Below are 22,293 nucleotides of genomic sequence, written 5' to 3' on the forward strand. Positions count from 1 at the left end.
ATGATTCAAATTCCTGAAAAATTTATGCTTATTCAGAGAGGAAGTCCAATCATACAAAAATCCAATCACAGTTTGGCTGTTTGGAATTTCCTATTTTGACCAAAATATATATTTTTTTATTTCATGTAACTTGAGGGGCTTAAGGGGGGGAGAACTGAGCTAGATCATTTGTATGAGCTACAGAGTTCATCATTCTAAACCATACCATTATTAGAAGCCCAAGTTTAATCATAAGTTTGTGTTACCTTATGCTCTTTTGTCCACTTTCATAGAATTTGAAAGACTCGACAAGATCCCATTCAGACTAACCAAACAATTGATCCTCATAAGAATTAGGACATTCTAGTCAGTACAATGTGCTGGAATATGATTTTTTAAATGTCATCTCCTTCAATCAAATAGTTCAGAATTGGACCACAATATGAAGCTTTATACTAGTACACCCAGTGGAATAAATTCTGGACTTTACATTACCTTCCTTTTCATTACACACCTTTCTCACCAAAATGTAATTCTCTAATATTGTAACTTATACCCTGCTTGGAGAACTTAACAGAAATACTTAAACTTAAGAGTAAAACAGAAAGAAAGAAAACAATCTTTGGCTTTAGTATGTACGGGGGGAGAAATAATTTTTCATTTAACTTTTAATAATATCAGTTATAAGTTCTAAGCCTGTCTTTTTCACTCTGTTAGCCTATAAACTCTGTGAGGATAGAAACTACTTGTTTAAAAGCTTACTGAGAATCTGGAACAATGACCTGTCCCTGTTGGTGATCACAAATTACTTATTGATTGATGAAGGTAATCTGGGCTGCTGTCAGCCAAAGAGCCCGGCAGCTGACACTCAGCAGGACCGGGTAATTGTTGTCCCCTCTCAGTTTATTGGAGCATTGACTGAATTGACTGGCTCCATTGATTGTCCGGGCATCATGGTGACACTGCTCTGTTTGTGGTCCTAACTACCCAAGATAGAAAGCTTTCCGTTTGGCCCACGTAAGATAATATCCTACAGTGTGTGCCTGTTTTCAGTGAGTTTCTGCTGGAACATTTGTTTGCATATTGAGGAAAACTCTAGGATTTTCTGAAAACCAAAAAAGGAGGGCTAAGCATATGGGGAAGAAAGCAGCCAGGAGTCCAAGAGGAGAAAGAGGGAGTGGATGGCAGATGCAGTCCCCAGCTCTGCTCAGTGTACGTATGTTCCTGTGGTGGGTGGAGCCCATTACGAAATTTGCCTTTTCCCAAGGGTAGGGGAGAGTAAAGTCTCCCAACCCTCAAGAATAAACTTGCCTAGGCTCCCAGAAAAAAAGAAAAGTTATGAGAAAGGACAGCAGTAGCAAGAAGGGATACCTCCAGAGCCAGGTTGAGTTGTCATAAACATGCCCTAGCCAGTTTGGCTCAGTGGATAGAGTGTCGGCCTGAGGACTGAAGGGTGCCAGGTTCGATTCCGGTCAAGGGCACATACCTGGGTTGCAGGCTCGATCCCAGTAGGGGGTGTGCAGGAGGCAGCCGATCAATGATTCTTTCTCATCATTGATGTTTCCATCTCTCTCTCCCTCTTCCTTCTTCTCTGAAATCAATAAATATATATATTTTTTAAAAAGAGTTGTCATAAACACAAGTTATCTCACCCTTGCTTCCCTTGGCAAGCTCTAGATTCCCTCCTCTCCCCCACCCACTCTCACACATGCACACACTTTGAGTTTCCACTCGCTTCTGATTATACAAAGCACAGGAAGAAAAGAAAACTCTTGTAACCATGTACAATCTTAACCCGTTTCTGCTTTCAATTGGGTTAGACTTCTGTCCACGTTTTGGTGGAGACTAAATATGTTATACACAAGGCACATTTTTTAAGATATATGTTCAAAGCCTATTGATTTTTCTTTTTCTTTTCTATGTTTTAGGGAGTTCCTGGATTTGACAATAGCATAGAAGGACCTAAGGGCTTGAAAGGAGAACGTGGAAGAGAAGTAAGTATGTGGGCATTTGAGAGGAAACTTGTAATGATGTGGCAGCTGGGAGGCCCCAGTTCTTGGACATGAAATGCACATAAAGAATTTGGAATCAGAGTGGATATACTTCATGCAAAAAAATTATTTTTAGGAGCAAAAGGATCTTTTACTCCTTATCTGCTACTCTGGGACTCAAGAAACATTCTCTTCTTCTGAATTTGGGGTGACTTGCTTCACTGAGCCATACCCTTGAGGTCATCATTTATGAATGTAAACATCTAAACTCTAACTTAACATGTAGGGCTAGCTAATAGAACTAGCAAGTGAGTTGTTGGCCTTGCCAGGATCCAGAGGACACATCCCTTAACAAGACATCATATTCTTCATAGTTTATGATTTTTAAAAGTGCAAGATCTGATCTAGACACATTCTCAAGGCAGGTTTCCTGGTATTAATCTCATGAAATTTTCCAAGTACCAATTTGATCATTTTAACTTGTTGTGTGTTTCTTAGAGTTTTAAAACAATTTTATCTGAATAACATGTGTCTCTGGATCTTCTTGCTAATGAGGAAGTTTCCTTGGTGACTCCACCTGGGGGAGAGGTCTGATATGGTGGAAGGACTTTATTTTGGGGACTTGGTCTCTTACCATCTCTGTGGCCTTGGGCCACTTTCTGTAAACCCCAATTTTCTCACATGTAAAAGAAGAGTAAAAGCCTACTTTCGGCAGTTTTATGGTGGGAATTCAATGACTAACCCTGCCATCTCAGAAACCTTCAGGAAATGTTACCTGCCATTTTTTGTTAAGTGACAAATGTCTCAATGTAGATTCATAAGTAGGCCTTCCTTTTCTATCTTGGGAAGACTTGTGAGTATTGTGTGGTTTTATTCACATTAGGGTGTAATCTACGCAGGTTAACTAAACAGAACAAGAAGTCCAGAAGTAGAAATCCAAACCAGTAGTACCTATACTGAACACGTGGCATGCTTTCATTGTCCACTCTGTGGGGATAGTTTGATTTAAAGACTCTAACTACTCCCTAATTGCAAGTTATGCAGTGGTGATGAGCAGATGAAGCCATGCCCTTAGCATTTTGTTCTGTAGTTCCTCGTTACCCACAAAGAGATGGGATTTATGACCAGTGGGAGTAATGCTGCGTCCCAGAGGGAGAATAACTCTCTGGATGGTGGGTATCCCGCCTGCTTCCCTGGAGCAAACAAGCTGAGGTTGAAGAAGAAATGTGTCCATGCTGTGTAATTGCTGTTGCACGTCTGTTTGTTCATTTGACAGGGTAGAAGAGGCTGGCCAGGCCCCCCTGGAACACCAGGCTCCAGAAGACAGACAGTAAGAGCCTTTCTAGGCTGGTAGCCTAGATTGCAATGGAAATGGCTGATTGTGGGGAGTGGTGGGGCGGTTCTGTGGGGGCTCAGTACCTTGGGAAACTGACCTAGGATGTCTGTGAGAACTGAGCTGGAAAAAGACTTGGGAAGGCTCTTGAAGCTCAGGCAGGAAGATTCTGGCTACAGGGGAAATGACCAATCAGGAGAAAGAGCTTGGCAAAGAGAACAAAGCCAGCTAGGGGAAGCATTGTCAGAGTTTGACTTACCCACTAGGCCAGCAATCTTCAACCTTTTTTCATCTCACAGCACACATAAACTAATTACTAAAATTCTGCAGCACACCAAAATATATGTGTGTGTGTTTTTCCCGATCTGACCAAAAAAAAAAAAGTATAATTTTGATCCATTCACACTGGACGGCTATTGTTGTGTTGGTTAAAAACTGATGTTGTCAGTTTTTAAACATCCTTACCTGTGGATATGTTTTTATTGATTTTTAGAGAGACAGGAAGGAAGAGCGAGAGAGAAACATCAGTCAGTTGCCTCTCGTATGTGCCTGACTGGGACTGAACCTACAATCTAGGTCCGTGCCCTGGTAAAGAATCAAACCTGTAACATTTTGGTGTACAGGATGATGCTCCAACCAACTGAACCGCCTGGCCAGGGCTGTTGTCATTTTTTAAATTTGATAATCTATGGGGGAAAAGGTCAGAGCCCCTGACTAAATAGCCAGGTATTGCATGTTTTAAAAATTCTTGCAGGACACCAGTTGAAAATCACTACACTAGGCTAACTAAGGTGCCCAGTGATGATGTTTTAAATCCAAAACTTCATTCCTCTGCCAAATTTAATAACTATGTACTTAGCAAAGTGAGTCCTGGCATAGGTCCTCTCTCTGTTCTTACTTCCATTTTTTTCTACCTTATAAATATTTTCTTGATGGAATATAATAGCTGGTTCTATGACCTTCTGCCCAGAAAATACAATCCTATCTAATAAAAGGATAGTATGCAAATTAACTATCATTCCATCACAAAGATGGTGGCGCCCATAGCCACAAGATGGCAGTACCCAGTCCTCTCAGCCCCACCAAAGTCCCCCAGTTCTGGGGGGGGGGGGGGGAGCGGCCGCTGAGAGCGGGCAGCATGAGCGGCCTGGTGGAATGCTTGCCTCGTCGCTATGGCAACGAGGCAAGCGTTCCCCGCCCGATCGTGGATGGGCTTCTGGTCCGCAGAGAGCCTCTGGGCAGCGGGCTCGGAGCGGCCAGGCCCCGCAGAGAGCTACTGGCACACGGATTCATGCGCAGGGCTACTAATGAAAAATAAATGTGATTTATTAAACTAGTTTTTATTTGTGTTCAGTTTGAAAAAATGATGCATGTTTATTGAGATATATTGTATTAGTTCTAGGTGTTCAACATAATGATTGGATATGGGTATACATTGCAAAATGATCACCACATGTAGTTACACATTTTTTCTTATAATGAAAACTTTTAAGATTTACTCTCTTAGCAACTTTCAAACATACAATACAGTATTATTAAGTTAGTCACCATACTGTACATCCTATCCCATGACTCATTTATTTCATAACTGGAAATTTGTACCTTCTGACTATCTTCACCCATCTTACTCACCCTCTACCCTCTGCCTCTTGCAACCACCAATCTGTTCTCTGTATCTGAGTTGTGTTTTGTTTTGTTTTGTTTTCAAGATTCCACATAAAAGTGAGATCATACAGGATTTGTCTTTCTCTGAATTATTTTACTTAATGCCTTCAAGGTCATTCTAAATGGCAAGGTTTCATTCTTTCTTAATGGCTGAATATTATTGTGTGAATAAATCCATTGTGTATATATTCCACATTTTTTTAAATTTACCCATTTGTCAGTGGACACTTACTAGTAGGTTGCTTCCATGTCTTGGCTATTGGAAATAATGCTGCAGTGAACATGGGGGTATATTTTTGAGGTAGTGTTTTCGTTTTCTTTGATAAATACCCAGAAGTGGAATTGCTGGATCCTATGGTAGTTCTATTTCTGTTTTGTTTGTGTGTGTTTTGTGGGTTGTTGTTTTTTTGTGGGTATTTTTTTTTTGGGGGGGGGAGTTGTGTGTTTTTTGTTGTTGTTTTGAGGAACCTCCATACTTTTTAAAACATTATATATTTTTAGGGGTGTAAAAATATATACCTGAGAGTAAAATTAGGTAGGTCATGTACTTATGGAACCTTTTAGGATATTTTGTATTTGCTTCTTTGCTTTTCTGTTATTTTTTTTTTTCAGTGAGTACTTTAAACAAAAGATTCTGTGCTTGACTTCTTGGAAGAGCACAGAGATTGTAAAAGAATCTTTATCCAATAAGGAGAGATAACTTTGATAAAATGTACTTAAATGCCTGCATTGGATTCTAAATTAAACCTGCCTCTTCTCATTTTGCAACATTTTCTTTCATTCTTTATTACCTATCTAGCCTTCTCCAACTTCCTTCACCTCCCCACCCACAAAATATACAATGTTTTAAAATTGAGCACAAATAAAAACTAGTTTAATATATTTCATTTATTATGCATTGTATTTTCTGAGCTGAAGTTCATAAAAACAGCTATTCTGCTCCATTGAGAAAACATTTTTCTATCTTGGAACACACTCCTTCTTTGCAAGGCAGAGAAATAGAAATAAAAATAGAGATTACATTTAAAATGTGCAGAATTTGATCGCTGTTGGAAAGCACTTTACTACTGCTGTTTTAATGCATCGAAAGATAAAGAAATACATTTGCTATTCATTTCACCTTCTAAGAGGGTGTAGCCAGCTTACATACCCCGAGAAAATATTTTGAACTTCAAGAATTTCATCCCAGAAATCCTGGCAGGAGACGTACTTTTATTATTTTATAGAGGCTATAGTCTCTCTAGAGGCAAGTGCAATATGACCATGTGTTATTTAAACAGCACAACTCATGAGAAATATGGCCCCATCTTGGGTTTTAGATTCAGCGGTGTCATCCATGAGTATAAATAGGACTTCCAGCTAAAGATGGCCAAGTCAAGGTAGTATTATTTTTTTTTCTTCAGAGAGGAAGGGAGATGGAGAAAAAGAGAGAGATAGAAACATCAGTGATGAGAGAGAATCATTGATTGGCTTCCTCCTGCACATCCCTCACTAGGGATCCAATCCTGCAACCCGGGCATGTGTCCTGACGCGGAATCAAATCAGGACCTCCTGATTCATAGGTGGACGCTCAATCACGGAGTCACACTGGCTGGGCCAAGGTGGTTTTTTAATACTATACCCCTTTTGTGCAATTCACCAAGAACAACAAAAGAAATGTAAAATAGTTCAACAAAGAATGACCACAACTTTAAGCTGCACATGACAACTATTGGCCAAATATTTAAAAATCTGTATCCTAATGAGGGAGGCTTTGGAGAGCTGACACATAGCACCTCAGACCTCGAGCAGGGGTCAGATTTTTCTAAAAGTAGCTGCCATGTTCCTGAAAAAGCTGGTGAACAAAATCCAGGGCTACTACACATTTTGAGAAGATCAGGGAATATACTGATAGAAACACAGTTTAGCAGAGGAGGCAAATAATGAGAAACTGAAGAATATTCGATTTTTAGCAGCCTAGGCCATGGAGGCTGTAAAGACAGAAGAAGAAACAGTGACTCTCACAGCACAGAGAAACTATGGCTTCAAGGACTTTGTGTGAGTTCCATGAGTCTCTTAAATGCCAAAATTTGAAGGAAGAGGGAGCCATAAGGTAAAAGAAATAATTCATGATGAGAAAGTATTTGAGATAACATACCTATATCAAAGCTATTGACCAAGTCCAGCTGTATCCCATTAATAGTTTTTCAGTAAATAGGTGACCCTATTCAAAGGTGATTAATAATGAAAAATATTAATAATCTTTATTGTTAATTAGATGATTACTAATCAGGACTTATGCATAGAAATTGCAAGAAAATAAGAGAAAAACTACATGAACCCAGGTCAGATAAACCCTCATGAGAAGAGGAACTACTTAAGGAAAAGGTAAAACAACTCTGGCAAATAGTTCTCCAAAGTCTCAAAAAAATTAAAACAGTATGGCTGCTCTAAAACAAGTCTAAAGAACTGATAAAATGATAGCAAGTGAAAAAAGCAAGCTGGTAATGGTTGGGGAACAATGGGAAGTGAAAAAAATATAGAAGATAAGCTATATTAGAAGCAACAAAAAATTAAAATAAGTATGACTGAAAATATAGGCTGGCATCTATAATAATAAAAGTGTAATATGCTAATTAGACCAGCCGTCCTTCCTGATGAAGCCAGGGCTTCGGGCTGCGAGGGAAGCCCAGGTTCCTGGTGCCTGCCTGCCAGTGGCCAAAGGGAAGCCTGGGTCCCAGGTGCTGGAGGGAAGCCAATGCCGGCAGCAGGGGGAAGGAAGGTCTACTCTTGCACATATTTTATGCATTGGGCCTCTAGTATGGAATAAAATAGAGATAGAATATCAACAGTGGAGAGCCAACAAATGTAGAATTTGCATTACTAAATTAAACCAAAAAATTTCAGAAATGCAATAAAATATCACTTCTTGAAGCAAAAGCTCAAATAAGCAGAGAGAAAAGACATATCTGACTTAGAAAAAAAAAATGATATGAATATATCAACACTGAGCCACAGCCTATTGAAATTACCAAACTTACCACATAAAGAAAGAATGTTGAGACTTTCCAGGTGGAAAAAAACAGAAAACTCAGTCTGTCTTCGGCCTTCTTCCCAACATTCAGGGACAAAGGGAACAGGAGAATGGCTACCGAGTTCTGAAATAGGGAGTTTCAAGATTTGGATACTCACCCAAGTTGTCCTTTAAGTGTATAAGTACTTAATATGTCAAGCCTTCAAAAACTCAGACAGCATAGCCCTCGTGGTCCTTTCTTTAAAACTTTATAATAATAAATTTGAATCCCTCTAAGTGTAGAAATAAGGCTAAACCATAGAAACTGTGATTACAGAACAAAATGTAAATTTTATACATTTGACAATCTAAAAATTATATGAAAATAAAGTGGGAGAAGTGTAGGGAAAGTGCTGGTATACTGTGTCCTCATATTTCATTGTAGAGAATCATTGTCTAAGCATCATTTTAAGCTAACATATAGTATGTATTACCCTAAACTCCTGAGTTTTTAAAATAATTATTCCTTTTTTTTTAGGAATGTATTATTTCTCATTGTCAAGAAATGTTACCTCCTGACATTTCCAATTCTTTCAGTTTCATTTTTTACTCTATTAAATTCAAATAAAATTAAATGTAATATTTTAATTTCAAAATAGCATGAATAACATGATCCTTTTTTAATCCAAAGTACCACTATTTAGAACTCCATCTGTAAACATGCATAAGAAGATACCAGGAATCATAATTACCAAATGTTAATGAGAGTTATTTTTAGATGGAAGATGTGGGATGGCTTTTAAATTTTTATTTTGTGTATTTTCTGCATTTGAATATTTAAAAATCAGCATGTATCATTTTTATAATACCAGTAAAGTCATTCTCCTTTAGGAAAGCAGAAAAATCTGTATCACTACTGAAAAACTCTAAAATGTAGGTAAGAACTGTCAGGACTCCTCAATGCTACAAAATTCTGCTGAACTGATCAGTGATTGGAAGCTGGCCAGTGGTAGGGTGTGACATGCAGGGAAATCTCATCAGTTGACCAAATCTGACCTTCCTTCATTTGGTAAACTTTTATTGAACACCTACAATGTACCAGCAACTCTACTAACTGCTACACCTACAAACTCAAATAAGACATATCCTTTGCTCTCAGGAAACTTAGAATCATGTTGTAGAGCATGGTATCTCAACTTGCTATTGACATTTGGGCTAATTCTTTGTTGTGGGAGGCTGTCTTGTGCATTTTAGGATGTTTAGTGTCATTCCTGACCTCCACCCACAAGATGCCAGTATCACCCCTGACTTGTGAGAAAAAATATCTCCAGATATTGCCAGATACTCCCAGGGAAGGAAGCAGGAGGTGGGGGTGGGGGGGGGGCTAAATCCCCCAATGTTGTCAAGAGCCACTGTTACAGAGGAGAACAGAGCTGTAGGTATAACAAGCACTGTGCCAGGAGTCTATAATGGATTGGATGTTTGGGAGGAGGAAGGACCAGGACCAGAAAGCGGAGGATGGGGTGGGGATTGGAATGGGATGTTGGCTCTTTCTGAGCCAGACTTTACTGAGAATAAGAATAGATCCTTGTGCCATGGCTAATGAGAAGCAACTGTAGCCTCAAACTAAAGCATGGTCTTCAGTCCTATTAAGTCCTGAGGTTCTGTTAGTTATGCTTTTCCCTTTTCCTCTCTCTTGGCACTATTTTAGGGACAGCTTGAAGTGCTCGAGGACAGTCATTTATCATGGTGAATGAGTTTGCCGTTAAGATTCAGTATTGCCCTGGCCGGATAACTACTTTGGTTAGAGCGTCATCCTGATATGCCAAGGTTGCAGGTTCAATCCCTGATCGGGGCACATACAAAAATCAACCAATGAATGCATAACTAAATTTGGGGGATAAAAGATTCAATATTGATGGAGTGCTTTACCATTAAGAATGTCTTTCTTTATTTTTTCTGGGGATTCTCTTCTCACATCAGTCCATACCTATATGGGAAAGTGGGTCATGGTAAACCACCAGGAAGCTGTGCTATGAGGGACCAAGGGACTGAGGACTTTTCTGAGTCTTTTTACTCTCACATCTTCTTTGGGGAGATTTTCTTTCTGCTGTGCCCATTCACATTCCCTTTCACAGATGAGTAAGGCTGTCTGGATGTGCTACTAGACAACTATAAGCCTTTAGGCAAGTCATTAAGATGTATAGGTACTTAATTTTTCCCACCTAAACATTTTAAAATTTGAGGCACAATTGTAAAAATCATCTCCCCTATTTCCTTGCATTGTTGTTGTTTTTTTTTTTTCTTGCTCTCACACCTACCCAGGGTATTTAAAACCATGACTTTCATAATGAAGGTGCCAGCTGATTACTTCTGGAGATGTTCTCATTATTTTTGTGAATGGTAGATTATGGTCTGTCTCCACCACTAGGCTTATAAACCCCTGCCTAGGGACAGGAGTCTGGGTTTTCTCACCACCACATAGACAAGTGCTTCTAGGAAGCTGGAGCTCAATAAATAGGTGTGAAGTAATTTAAATCAAGCTCTGTCAAGGTCAAACCTTAAAGACAGAACAAATGTTTATTGATGATCTTTCAAATGCTATGATAATGGACCAGATATTTGGATGTGGAGGCCTGTTTTTTATCATATAGGAAGCTCTTTATTTTGCCTAAAGATAAGGCTGCATTTCATTCAGTGTTCCTACCACAACCAGATGTATCCACCTAAACCCCAGGTCTGGCCATGTACATTTTCTGCTCCAAGAACCCCAGTGGGTTCATTTAGCAGAAGCTAAATGAAGTGTGAACCCTTCATCTAGTGTTTTCAGCTTTAGTAACCCTAATACTCACCTTTCTTCTCACATCTTAGACCCAGAATTGCCACTATCAAATACACATCCTATTTTCCCATTTTATTTTTACTTAGGCTGGTATCCTCTGCTAAAAAGAAGACTCCTTACATTTTCTCCCTGGAAGACTCCTACTCATCCTCCAAAACCCATCTTTAAAATCTTTTCTTCCAGGAAGGTTTTCCCTGATTTCATTCTAGAAATAATTGCTTTCTTCAAAACCCATATTCCTACCATTCCCCTTTCCCGTAGCATGTGCTATACTCTGCCTTATGAATATTCATCTCCTCCCGTCAAACCCAAAGAGTGAGGGTGCTCTGAGATCAAGGACTCTGTGTCTGTGGATATGTGTGTGTCATCCTTAAGCTCCTGTGGTTCCAATCCAATGTGTGTTGTGGGTAGTTAATCCTTGGTAGATATTTTTCTTAATGAAACTGAAGTGAACTGATTCAGAACAGATAAACCCTTGTGCTAAAGGAAGACAGACAGCTTCTTTCCCTCCCTCTGATAGGACTGAGACTTTCATCAAAGCTGGCTCCTCAGGGTTTTCAAGAAGTAGGCCTCCAACCATTTCCCCAGATGTAGTCTGTTTCCTAGATAATAATAAATTCTGACTGAAATAATATTAGTAGAATTTAAAGTCTGCAATCTTGGCCTCTCAGAATTTTGAGCTGAATATCTCAAATAAGTTTCCACCAAGAAAATATTGTCTGACAGAGTGTGAATTTTCCAAATCCTGGATGTCAGTATTGCTCTTACCTTACGGAGAGATCCTCATGTAGACAATAAAATGTCTTTGTCTCTTGATATCCAGATCTGTGAAGTATTGATCTGGCATCTACCCAAACCTAATCCTACCTATGCGAGTAGTAGGAAAAACCCACTTGATTATAGAGCACCATTCTTTTGATTGGATATTTTAATAGCAAATGGAATTGAGTGACTTTTGAATGATTGTGGTGATTCTTTAAAATTTCTTGGCAGGTATTTGGCTTTGTGGGGGATGGGTAAAGTTAGTTTGGCTATCGTTGGCTTCTGCCATTGTCTATAATAAAGTTCATGAAGTCAGTTCTCCCAGTTTTCCCTCTGGCTTCCTGCCTGCTGGCCACTCTAGACCCGATTTCTGGCTTACGTGGTCATACTTTGGAAAAATAAAAAGAAATAAAATTCAAACCAGTCAATTTTGGAGCTTCTGTAAGCAGCTCCAGTAACCATTTAGTGGAGGATGAATTATTGACCACAATCTGCTCTCATTAGTATCTATAGATTTCAATTGTCTATGATCTTAATTCCCTCTTGCCTTAGGATTGGAGTTCAGAGTTGGCAACATTTCGCTGTCATGGTGCAGAGGATAATTGAATGTTTTGAGCAATATGTGGAAACATTTTGTAATGTTAGTGCCTTAAGGTGCCGATTACTAATTTAAATGAAATATCAAAAGCATTTTTTTTCCAGAGTTACTGATACATACCTCTTCCTCCTATTTTAGGCAGCTCATGGCCGAAGGGGACTTACAGGCCCACAGGTACACTGTCTTTTTTTCTTAACTCCAAATGATAAATATTCTGTGTCCACTCAAAGAGCTGGAACGAAGACTCTGACACGTCTCTTCCAGGCCCCAAGTTCTTTTCTTTTTAATGATATTGGTTGTGGAATAAAATGTTGGAAACCTTTAAGGCTACAATTTCAAACACTCAAATCTTAAAAGAAAGTGAAAATGTGGGCACTTTATTCAAAACCATAAAAGTTAATGATAAGAGACATTCCTTGGCCCCATTACTGTTAAATTGAACTTTGAATTACACAAACTCTGGTAACTCAGTTGGGGACTTTTCTTTTAGACTTTGGCTTAATTGTCTCTGAAACCTTATTTAGAATTTACATAAACCCATTTTCAACCAAGAGAGTACAATAAAACCTTAATGTAAATGGTATTTTTGAATGCTTTGTTCAGAAGTGGGCTACACCAAATATAATCACATCCCCTTTGTACATGTTGGTGATACATTATACATGCTTCTTGAACCTACAATATTTATGAGAGAGCAGTTGTGACTTCGAATTTTTCGAAACTGAGGAAACACACATCCTCGTATTGAAAATACAATGATGATAAGTAATAAATCCACTCTGAATCACATCACGATGAACCTCCAGAATGTTAAAGAAAGCATCTTAATCACCTCAGGAAAAGGCAGTTTTACCGGTGAAAGGAATAACAAATTAGATTGTAGCAGACTTCTGTTCACTAATAATACATGCCAGAGACAACAAATTAATATATTGCAGGTGCAGAGGCAAAATAGCTGTTACCCTAGAATTTTGTAGGTGGCTATACTATAGGTGAGGAAAACAGACATTTTTAGATCGGTAAAGACTACGACTGTACCATCCACAGCCTTTACGGCATCCACACACATGCCAAGGTTAGACTTCAACAACAACAAAGCAGATTCAGAAAAATGGCAAAAAACAAATGAAACGAGACTGGGGAGAGAAGATGTTGAGAAATTTCCTCTTTCTGTTTTCTAGGAAAAGGCATCAGTAAGGGGCATTTAATCACACCCAACTGTATAACAACTGGGACATAAATTTGGGCTATCCCAGTAGTTGCCTAAAATAAACTTTCTTAATCCTTTCTTACTCTTCTTGGAAATCTTATCTGGCAGAGTTCAAGGGCAACATGAAGAGAATACTCAGCTATTGTTCCTTAAATATTTAAGCTACTCGAATAAAAATAGAATGTTGTAAGATGCCTAGAGATTTTTGAAGAAAATGCAAAGTAAATTGCGAGATTTTTTAGGCCAAATGCCCAAGTTAGAGATAGCATATTACAAGCATTATAGGAAAATAAAGGAGTGTGTGTCCGCGCGCACACGTGTGTGTGTGTGTGTGTGTGTGTGTGTGTGTGTGTAAAGACTGAAAGAGAATACACAACATAATAGCTGTCATTATTTCTACTTAATGAGATTATATAAATGTTTGATTTCCTCCTTTGTATTTTCCTTTATTATTCATCTTTTTGCAAAGATCCTGCACTGCCATGTGGTTGAAAAAATATTTATAATCTTGCACATAAAGGAGACAAAATTCTCAGGAAACAGTGTTAACAGGTTGATTCTCTCTCACTATAGGGGACAACGGGCACCCCAGGCCCAGATGGACTTGAAGGCTCGCTGGGACTTAAGGGCCCTCAGGTACAATTAAGACTAATCAACACACAATAGGGTGGTGAAGGCCTGGGGGTGGGCTAGAAGGGGTCAATGGGGAGGGAGGGAAGAGGACATATGTAATACTTTCAACAATAAAGGGGGTTTTTTTAATAGAAAAAAAGACTAATCATGATGTGAGAACTTAAAGAATCAGAAGCCTTGATAGAATCCCTCGGCCCATTGCCCTTGAGGAATTATAGTTGTTTAAAGTGTTTTCAGGGCAATAAAGTAGTGGAGCAACACAATCTTGACTTGTACAGTATTCGGTCTCCCTTATCTAAGTTTTGTCCATGGAGAATGAACATCCTGGGCAGCGGTCCCTGAGCGATTCTTATCTGTGGCAGAGCTCAAGGGCGACATGAAGAGAACGCCCCGCTCTTGAGTTCAGGCGAACTAGGGTCTTCTAAAGAGACCTTGAGCCAAGGAAAACATTGAGCCTCAAATTGGGAATCTTGGCCAATTTAGCACAGTAAGCTCTCAGTGTTACATATCTGGATGCTGTGCTGTAGAAGAGTTGGCTCCGCGCTAGGAAACAATTATTCTAAATACAGCTGAGGTCTTCGGCGGGGTGATCTGGAGTGTGGCACTCAGCCTGTGCTTTCTAGCTCGCTTCTCCTGGGAGCTGCCTCCAGCACTTTTTTGCTTTACAAGGAACAAGCCATGGTTGGCTCTGACACTGCTCACATGAGGGAAAAGGAAGCATGTGCCAGAAAGGGCAAGATGTAGCCTGAAATAATGAGAAGGGAAAGGAAGTCCTAGAAAAGGCTGAGATGAAAATAAAAAGACTACGAACGTAAGAATATTCTTTCTCTCTCTCTCTCTCTCTCTCTCTCTCTCTCTCTCTCTCTCTCTCTCTCTTTCTCTCTCTCTCTCTCTCTCTCTTTTAGTCTTGAAATCTTGAGAAATTATTTTGCTGTTTGGCAAATGCAGGACAAGCAAGGGTTCTGCAATTTTTCAAAGTTTTAACCCACATGGTTGTTAAAAAAAAAAAAACACAAAACCTAAAGTGACTATTAGATGTTGGCAGTGCATGGAAGTTGGGCAAAACAAATATCCTTAGATTTATCTCAGCAGAGAAACTTTGCTCACATTTACCAAGATTTCAGAGCAGCAAACAGTTTGCTCCTTGGACCTCTATCCCTTTCGAGCTTGATGGCTTTTCTGTGTCTTACTTGCCAGCCTAGGAAAGTTCCTTTTCCCACCTTCAAATGAGAAAGATTTGCCGTTGGGGCTGTGGGGAAGCATTTCAATAGGTTGCCTGGCTTTACTTCATGCTAAACAAGCCATATTACTCTAACATCCCTTCTTCCATTTTATAGATTCTTACTTTTTTTCATGACATAATTTTAAAATAGATGTGAAAACCAAACACAGCAGGAAGGTTTGTCTGCATAACATATGGAAGCCACAGTTAATAAGCAACAGAACATTCCCAAAGTAGAACTATCCAAATTTCATCTCACTGCATGCCGTATCTTGTTTATTATGACCCGTCTTCAGTGTGGTTATTGAATAAAAGTTCCATTTAAATATTTCAGTCTTGGGGCTTATATAATTAAGGATTATTTTTTTTCTTTTTAGGATTATTTTCTTATAATATATGCAATTGGAGTATAAAGATGCTTAGGATAATTAGAAAGCAGTGCTGAAAAACTCACCTGTTCAGTATTTCTTCATTTGGACTGCAAATGCCCAACTGTCTGTCAGATTGGACACATGCGCCCCCCGCCACCCCCTACAGAGGGAGAGTGTGACAGATCAAGACAGAACCAAAGACACGCATGGACTTCTCTTTCCAATTTCTTCTGTCCCTGTCACTGACTTAGCATGTCCATTTTAATATTCAAGTCAATATTCAAGTGTTCTCTTTTAGGGAGAAAATAATGCTTTAATTCTCTCTACCTAGGGCCCAAGAGGAGAGGCCGGTGTGGAAGGAGAAAAAGGAGGTCTGGGAAGTAGAGGACCCCAGGTATGTAATGCCAGCAAGTGACCGCCTCTGGCTTTGATCTTGCCTTTAATGTCGATGTCCTTGTGGTTTCTTTCCTGCAGCTGGATCACTTAATTGCCTGTGAACCAGCAAAAGTGTATTAGGTTTGACCTCATTGCTCAATATGGCCACACCACACCCTGGCCCCTAGCTTGCTTTGCAGGCTAACATTCTGTCCAACACAGAGCTGGTTTCTAGCTCTACGCCTTAGCAGCTCAACCATTATTGTGAGGTTAAGAACTCCTCCCTAGGTAAATCAGGTCACCTCACTCCCTTTATCTCAATCCTCCGGAGCTTTCCAGGCATCCCCAATACAACCTATTCCATTCGTGGTCCTCAGCCTAGCTATGTCCGAGAATCTCCTGGACAGACTGTAAAACTCCCCACCACTTGGGACCCCTCCCCATACCACTGACAGCAGAATCTCGAGGTGAGGCCAGGGTCTCAGTAACTGTAATTCTCCCAGGCGATTCTAACATACACGCCAGTGTTGGGAATGACTGTCCCACATCAGCATTCTCAAAGGTTGAAGTATGTAAGAATCACCTGCAGAACTTGTTAAAATGCAGATTCTAATTCAGGAGGTCTGGGGTGGGCTTGAGATTCTGTACTTTCAATAATCCCTCAGGGGAGGTTGCTGGTGCTGGTGCTGGTGCTGGTCCCTGGACCACACATGGAGTAGCTAGGTCCTCCATGCTTTGGCCCTTGCCTACTTGCTATCATAGTATGCACTTGTTTGTTTAGCTGTTCTTGTCCCTCGTCTAGATTGTAAGCTCTGTGACAGCCAGGGCTTTATCTTGCTTATACTGTATTCCAGAGTCCAGAACAACAGTGCTGCTGCACAGTGGAGCTCAATGCATATCTGAATAATGAATCAATTAGTAAATGAATGAATGAGACATAGTTGGGACTTAGACTCTGGGCTAGAAGGAGGATAAAGGGAATCAATCCATTATTTTGTGTCCATTCATTCCACTGGGCAGTGGTCCAACACTAAGTGGATGTAGTCATCATCAAAATGTTTAAGAGGCTATTTGCATAAACTTATATCTCATGGCACAATATTTTAAAACATATTAATTACTACTCATGAGGATATTTTCCCCCATTTTTTGATGAATGTGCTCCTTCAAAAAGCATGAAAATTTTAAAATTTTACGGTAGGATTAAAGTGATGAAAAGTAACTATTTTGCCTTCACATCTTTGAATCATTAAAAGCTTGCTGGCACACAAATTGGGATTTAAAAAAAAAAGCTAAGGGAAACATATATTGGGTGGTTATCTCATCTGTTTATATAAAATATTGAGATGTAGATGGGTTGAAATTCAAAGAGCTTAGTAATTGCCTTGCTCTAGAATCCAAAATTGTATCCAAGTGGCTGTTACTTTAATAAGTTATTCCATTTTCCCTGTAGTGTACTTCTGGGTGAGTCCCCTTTAATCTTGCCTTGGCACGATTGGTCATAGTCATAAATCATTCAACGTCTTGGCATTGCCAGAGGTAGCAAAAGGCACCACTTGTCCCTGGTCTAGCTCCTCCATTTATCTAGCTGGAAAGCATGGTTTTCTTTCTTTGCTTGCTTTCCTTTAAATACCCTTGTCAACACAGTGAAAGCAGTATTTCAAAGATGTGTAGAATTTTCTATGTTCAGGACATGATGAATGAGATCTCATAATTGTTGTTTCCAAAGGAAACCCACAGAGACAAACACAATCAGGTAGACAAGAGGGTGTTATTCTTCACTGGCTCTAAATCCACTGACACAGGCTTTATATTCCCTTATAACACACAAGGACCAGCCACTCGGGTGGAATCACATGAGTGTTTTCTAATTGCAGGCTTGAAAGTTGCTCTTAGGGTATACATTTAGAAAAAAAGGGTGTGATTTCTGTTGACAGTGTTCTGAAGGCTTGTTAATTTATGGAGTGTGGGAGCATTTTGCATAAATCAAACATGTGCTAATCCAGTCAAGTATATGGCTATGATATAAAAGAAATACAGTCCATGGCACAATGAAAAAGAAGAAAGAACTTTGAAAGTCATGGCATATCTCATCATTGATATTTCTATCTCTCTCTCTCTCTCTCTCTCTCCCTCTCAACTTCCTCTCTGAAATTGATAAAAATATATTTTAAAAAGAAAAGAAAATCATGGCATATCCATTTGTGCCTTCCTTTGTTCCTTTCTTGTTTGGTTTACCTAAAGATCCTACAATCACATAACCATGGGCTAGAAAAGGAATGGGAAATCAGACACAAAATACCAATTCCTATAGGAGCTGCAATTAGTATTCTTGAAAGATGTAGGGTTTTTAGTGAAATAATGACAGTATCATATGCAATATCAAGGAAGGTTGAAATTATTCAGTGCGAATTTGGGATACAAAGTAGAAGTTCATCTTTACAAAGCGTAGCATAGTGGCCAAGGGCATAGCGTCTGAAGCCAGGCTTCCTGGGTGTGACCTCCAGACTTGTGCCTTCATAACTGTGGGGCCTTTAGTAATTTATTTAACCTCTCTGTGCCTCAATTTTCTCTGCTATAAAGTAAGAATAGTAATAGTAGCTGCCTCATCGGATTGTTGTAAAAATGAAATGGTTTAATATGTAGGTGCTTAGAACAGTGCCTGCAATATGGTAAGAAAAGTATATATGTTTATTACTGTTATATTGCATCAGTGTTACCTAATTTAACAGAGCCATTTTATACCCAAAGCATGCTTATAGCCAATCCAAGGAAAGCCAAAATAATAACATATAACAATATGTAATCTGTATTGCAATCATCGCATTTCATCATTCTTCATAATCTAGGCTAGATGATCCATCAGTCATTTCTTTTACTCATTTACAAACATTTACTGAGTGTTTCCCATTGTCAGGCCCTGTAGTTGGATAAAAGGATGAGTCAGACACAGTCCCAACCCCCCAGTGCTCTCAGGCTCATAAAGGAGACTCAGGCAAACAGATAATTGAGATGTGATATGCTAAATGTTAAAATAGAAATATACCCTTGCCTACTTGCTATCATTTTCCTGCATAGACCATTACTTAACTCTCTTGTGATATTTGTGAGTTTTGTGTATGTGTGTGTGTGTTTTTATCACAGAAGAGTTATTTTTGGAAGTTCTTAATGACTGAAATAAGTGTGTCTGATTATTAAGACGATTGGTGTTTTTTTACCAGCATTTGTTACAGTAATCCAAAAATAACTATTCTAACCACTTTAAGTTACATAGGATGCTTATTTTTGAAATAATAAAGGTTCTAGCCAGAAGAAAATAGAATTATGCCCAACGTAGTGGGAGAAGGATGGAGTTAAAGGACGAGAAGAATGATTTAGCTTTTGCAAGATAAGGAGGTGTTTTCCAGGTGACCACAGGAAAAGGGCAGGCATCCAAGGAAAAGAACCAGATTATATAGAAAAGGATATTAAGGTGAATTTGAAGAACCACACGGGGTTCAATGTAGAGGGAATGTGGGATAGACTGGCACTGTCAAGATCAATATCTACTCAGGTGTCTTGGTGGTTTGTTCTTGCATTAGCCCTCCCCTCGCTGATCTTCTGATTTGTAAAAAAAATACATATTTTTATTGATTTCAGAGAGGAAGGGAATGGGAGAGGGAGAGAGAGAAAAAAACATCAATGATGAGAGGGAATCATTGATTGGCTGCCTCCTGCATGCTCCACACTGGGGATCTAGCCCCAACCCGGGCATGTACCCTGACTGGGAATTGAACTGTGACCTTCTGGTTCATAGGTCCTTGCTCAACCACTAAACCACGCTGGCCAGGCTGACCTCTTGATTTTTTCTCTCAGACTTATAGAAGCTGAGCATTTAAACTCGTTGGGTTGTTTCCCAGCCTGATATTTGCTGGTTGTGAGCGTAGGCATGTGAGGGTGCCCCCATGAGTATAGTAACAAACAGAATTCATTTTAAAGTTGAGAAGAACCTGCACCTTTTATCCCATCCAAAATCAAGGTGTCCTTGTCAGTGCCCCAGCCATGAATCCCAAACTCAAGTGCAATGCCCTCTGATAAGATGCTTTCTAAGGACAATTTTAAAAATCATTTAAATTCTAAAATTGTTCTATCCTCACTTAACACTAAAGCAGTTGCAATTGCCAAGGACTGCAACATGAACAAAAGTCACCTTATTGGAGGTTAGATCTGGCCCCAGACTCCTGCACCAGGTTTGGAGATTCACATTTTTGAAACTCCCGTCTTAAAGGCTGCACAGATGGTAAGAATTTGGGAATCCCACCCAAGACACGGACCTCAAAACAGAAAACAGAGTGGCTGGGAGTTCCACTTTAGAGTCAGAATCAGCCCTAAGTTTCTATTCTAATTCACAGCTACTCTTGATCTCAGATCAAGGCAGCTTTTTGACTCCTTGATATCTGGGGGGTGGCAGGGAATTTTTCTCCTTTCCTTTAGAAACATGGCCCCTTATACAACCAGCAGTATTTGAGAAGGTGATTTATCTTGGTAACAATTCACTGAAGCTTGAGCCCATTCACACAGTTGCAATCCCTACTTTGGTACTTTGCATGGTCCTACATGCAAAAAAAAAAAAAAGGCTCTTTCTGCATCCATCCATCCATCCATCCATCCATCCATCCATCCATTCATCCATCCATTCATCCATTCATCCATCCATCCATCCATCCATCCATCCATCCATCCATCCAAGAAATCTTTTATTTTGGCAGGCTTTCAAACAGAATAATCTCTCATTGTGCTTGTGTGTGCTTGAGGTGACTACACAAGAAGTAATCTCCCAGAAATATTCATCTCACAGAGCCCATTATGCCTGAAGGAAGCACAGAAAATGGGCTCCCACACAAGACTTCCAGTTTATCCCTTATTGTCAAGAACACTTAAAATCCCTCTACTTCTTCCTTCTATGATATACATGAAAATTCCCTATGGAAAACCAACAAAGTAAACACATGATTTTCTCTCTCCTGAGAACTGTTCCTAGATAGGCAGTTGGATAAGTAAATGAAAAGATGGGTGAAGTGATGGGTTCTATACAAAGTTCTAGAGATATGAAGTCAATAGGACATGCCCCTTCCTTTAAGGAGTGTGCAGGCCTTTATCTAGTGGATGAGAGAGAGAAATAAGTGAACAGTTGCATACAGAATAGAGTAATCTGTGGGACAGTTGTGAGATCCAATACAAGTACAGTGTTCTGCTATTCTTCTCGAGACAGTGATGCTAAAAATAAGATTTTCAGGAAAGGGAGATTATTTTTCTCCCTAGATCAGGGGTGGGGAACATCTGGCCCAAGGGACATATAAGGCCTGTGAAATCATTTGGCCTGGCCCTGCCAAGGCAACCACAGGTGGGACTCAAAATTTAATAAATCTAGGAGCTTTTTTCATAGCAACATAAATTTATATTAAGTGAATTATAATAAGCGAATGATGTTATAAATATCCACATGGCCCTTGGCAGCAAAATGGTTCCCCCACCCCTACCCTAGATTTAAAAAAAAAAATGGACCAAAGCTAAGGGAACAACTTGCACAAGTGTGGAGATGTAAGACACAAAAAGTATTTGATGACTTCAGATGGTTTAATGAGCATGAACATAGAATGATTGAAGTAGTCACAGATGACTACAGAGGCATGCAATACCAACAGTTTCAGGGATTTTTACATATTAATACAGTACTAACACTTTATTCTGAAAGTTACTCAGAATTCAGAATTTCAGACAAAGTGACAGCAGCAGCCTGACATTTTAAATCAAAAGGAGAAAGGAGTGGGGAATGAATTAGAGAGAAGCCAGGCCATAGGAAGCCAGGAATTCGGCAGAAAACAAGAAGGGCCAGAAGGCAGGTGATGGCAATGGGAATAGAAGAGGGGGGGATACAGAGAAGGGATGCAATCTGTATGAATTGTAGTAATAGCTGCTTGGTTTTGACAGATGAGCTAGAGGGAGGGGTCTGGGTGATTCTTAGGTTTCTGGCTTGGGTTTCAGGGAGAGTAAAAATGGCACCATTTCTTAATGAACAAAATATGAAACTAAGCAGGACTTATGGTAAATATGATTATGTTGGTAATCAATTCCTGTGGGATAGCCCGTAGGCATTTTAATGTATGAGTCTGGTGTTCAGTTGAGTAGGTTTGGACTGGAGATGTATATATGGAGGCGTCATTTTGTAGAAGTGGTATGTGAATCCATGGGGCTGTCACTCAGGAAGAAGGGATAAAGTGAGAAAATAAGGTCAGAGGATGGGGCCCATGGAGATTTAAGAAGCAAACAGAAGAAGGGGT

The 22,293-nt window shown here is 39.5% G+C and overlaps 1 protein-coding gene across 2 annotated transcripts in view; it reads left to right on the forward strand.

The window, feature by feature from the left end:
• COL6A6 (collagen type VI alpha 6 chain) overlaps positions 1-22,293 on the forward strand; it is a 98,786-nt gene that overhangs the window by 34,563 nt on the left and 41,930 nt on the right. For both annotated transcript variants that reach the window (XM_079795497.1, XM_079795496.1), the window contains exons 18-22: positions 1,908-1,973; positions 3,247-3,300; positions 12,301-12,336; positions 13,946-14,008; positions 15,930-15,992. In XM_079795497.1, the coding sequence (XP_079651623.1) occupies positions 1,908-1,973; positions 3,247-3,300; positions 12,301-12,336; positions 13,946-14,008; positions 15,930-15,992 (282 nt within the window). The remainder of the gene's footprint in view (positions 1-1,907; positions 1,974-3,246; positions 3,301-12,300; positions 12,337-13,945; positions 14,009-15,929; positions 15,993-22,293) is intronic.

The sequence above is a fragment of the Cnephaeus nilssonii genome (genome assembly GCF_951640355.1).
Source record: "Cnephaeus nilssonii genome assembly, chromosome: 17".
In the NCBI taxonomy this organism is placed as follows: Eukaryota; Metazoa; Chordata; class Mammalia; order Chiroptera; family Vespertilionidae; genus Cnephaeus; species Cnephaeus nilssonii.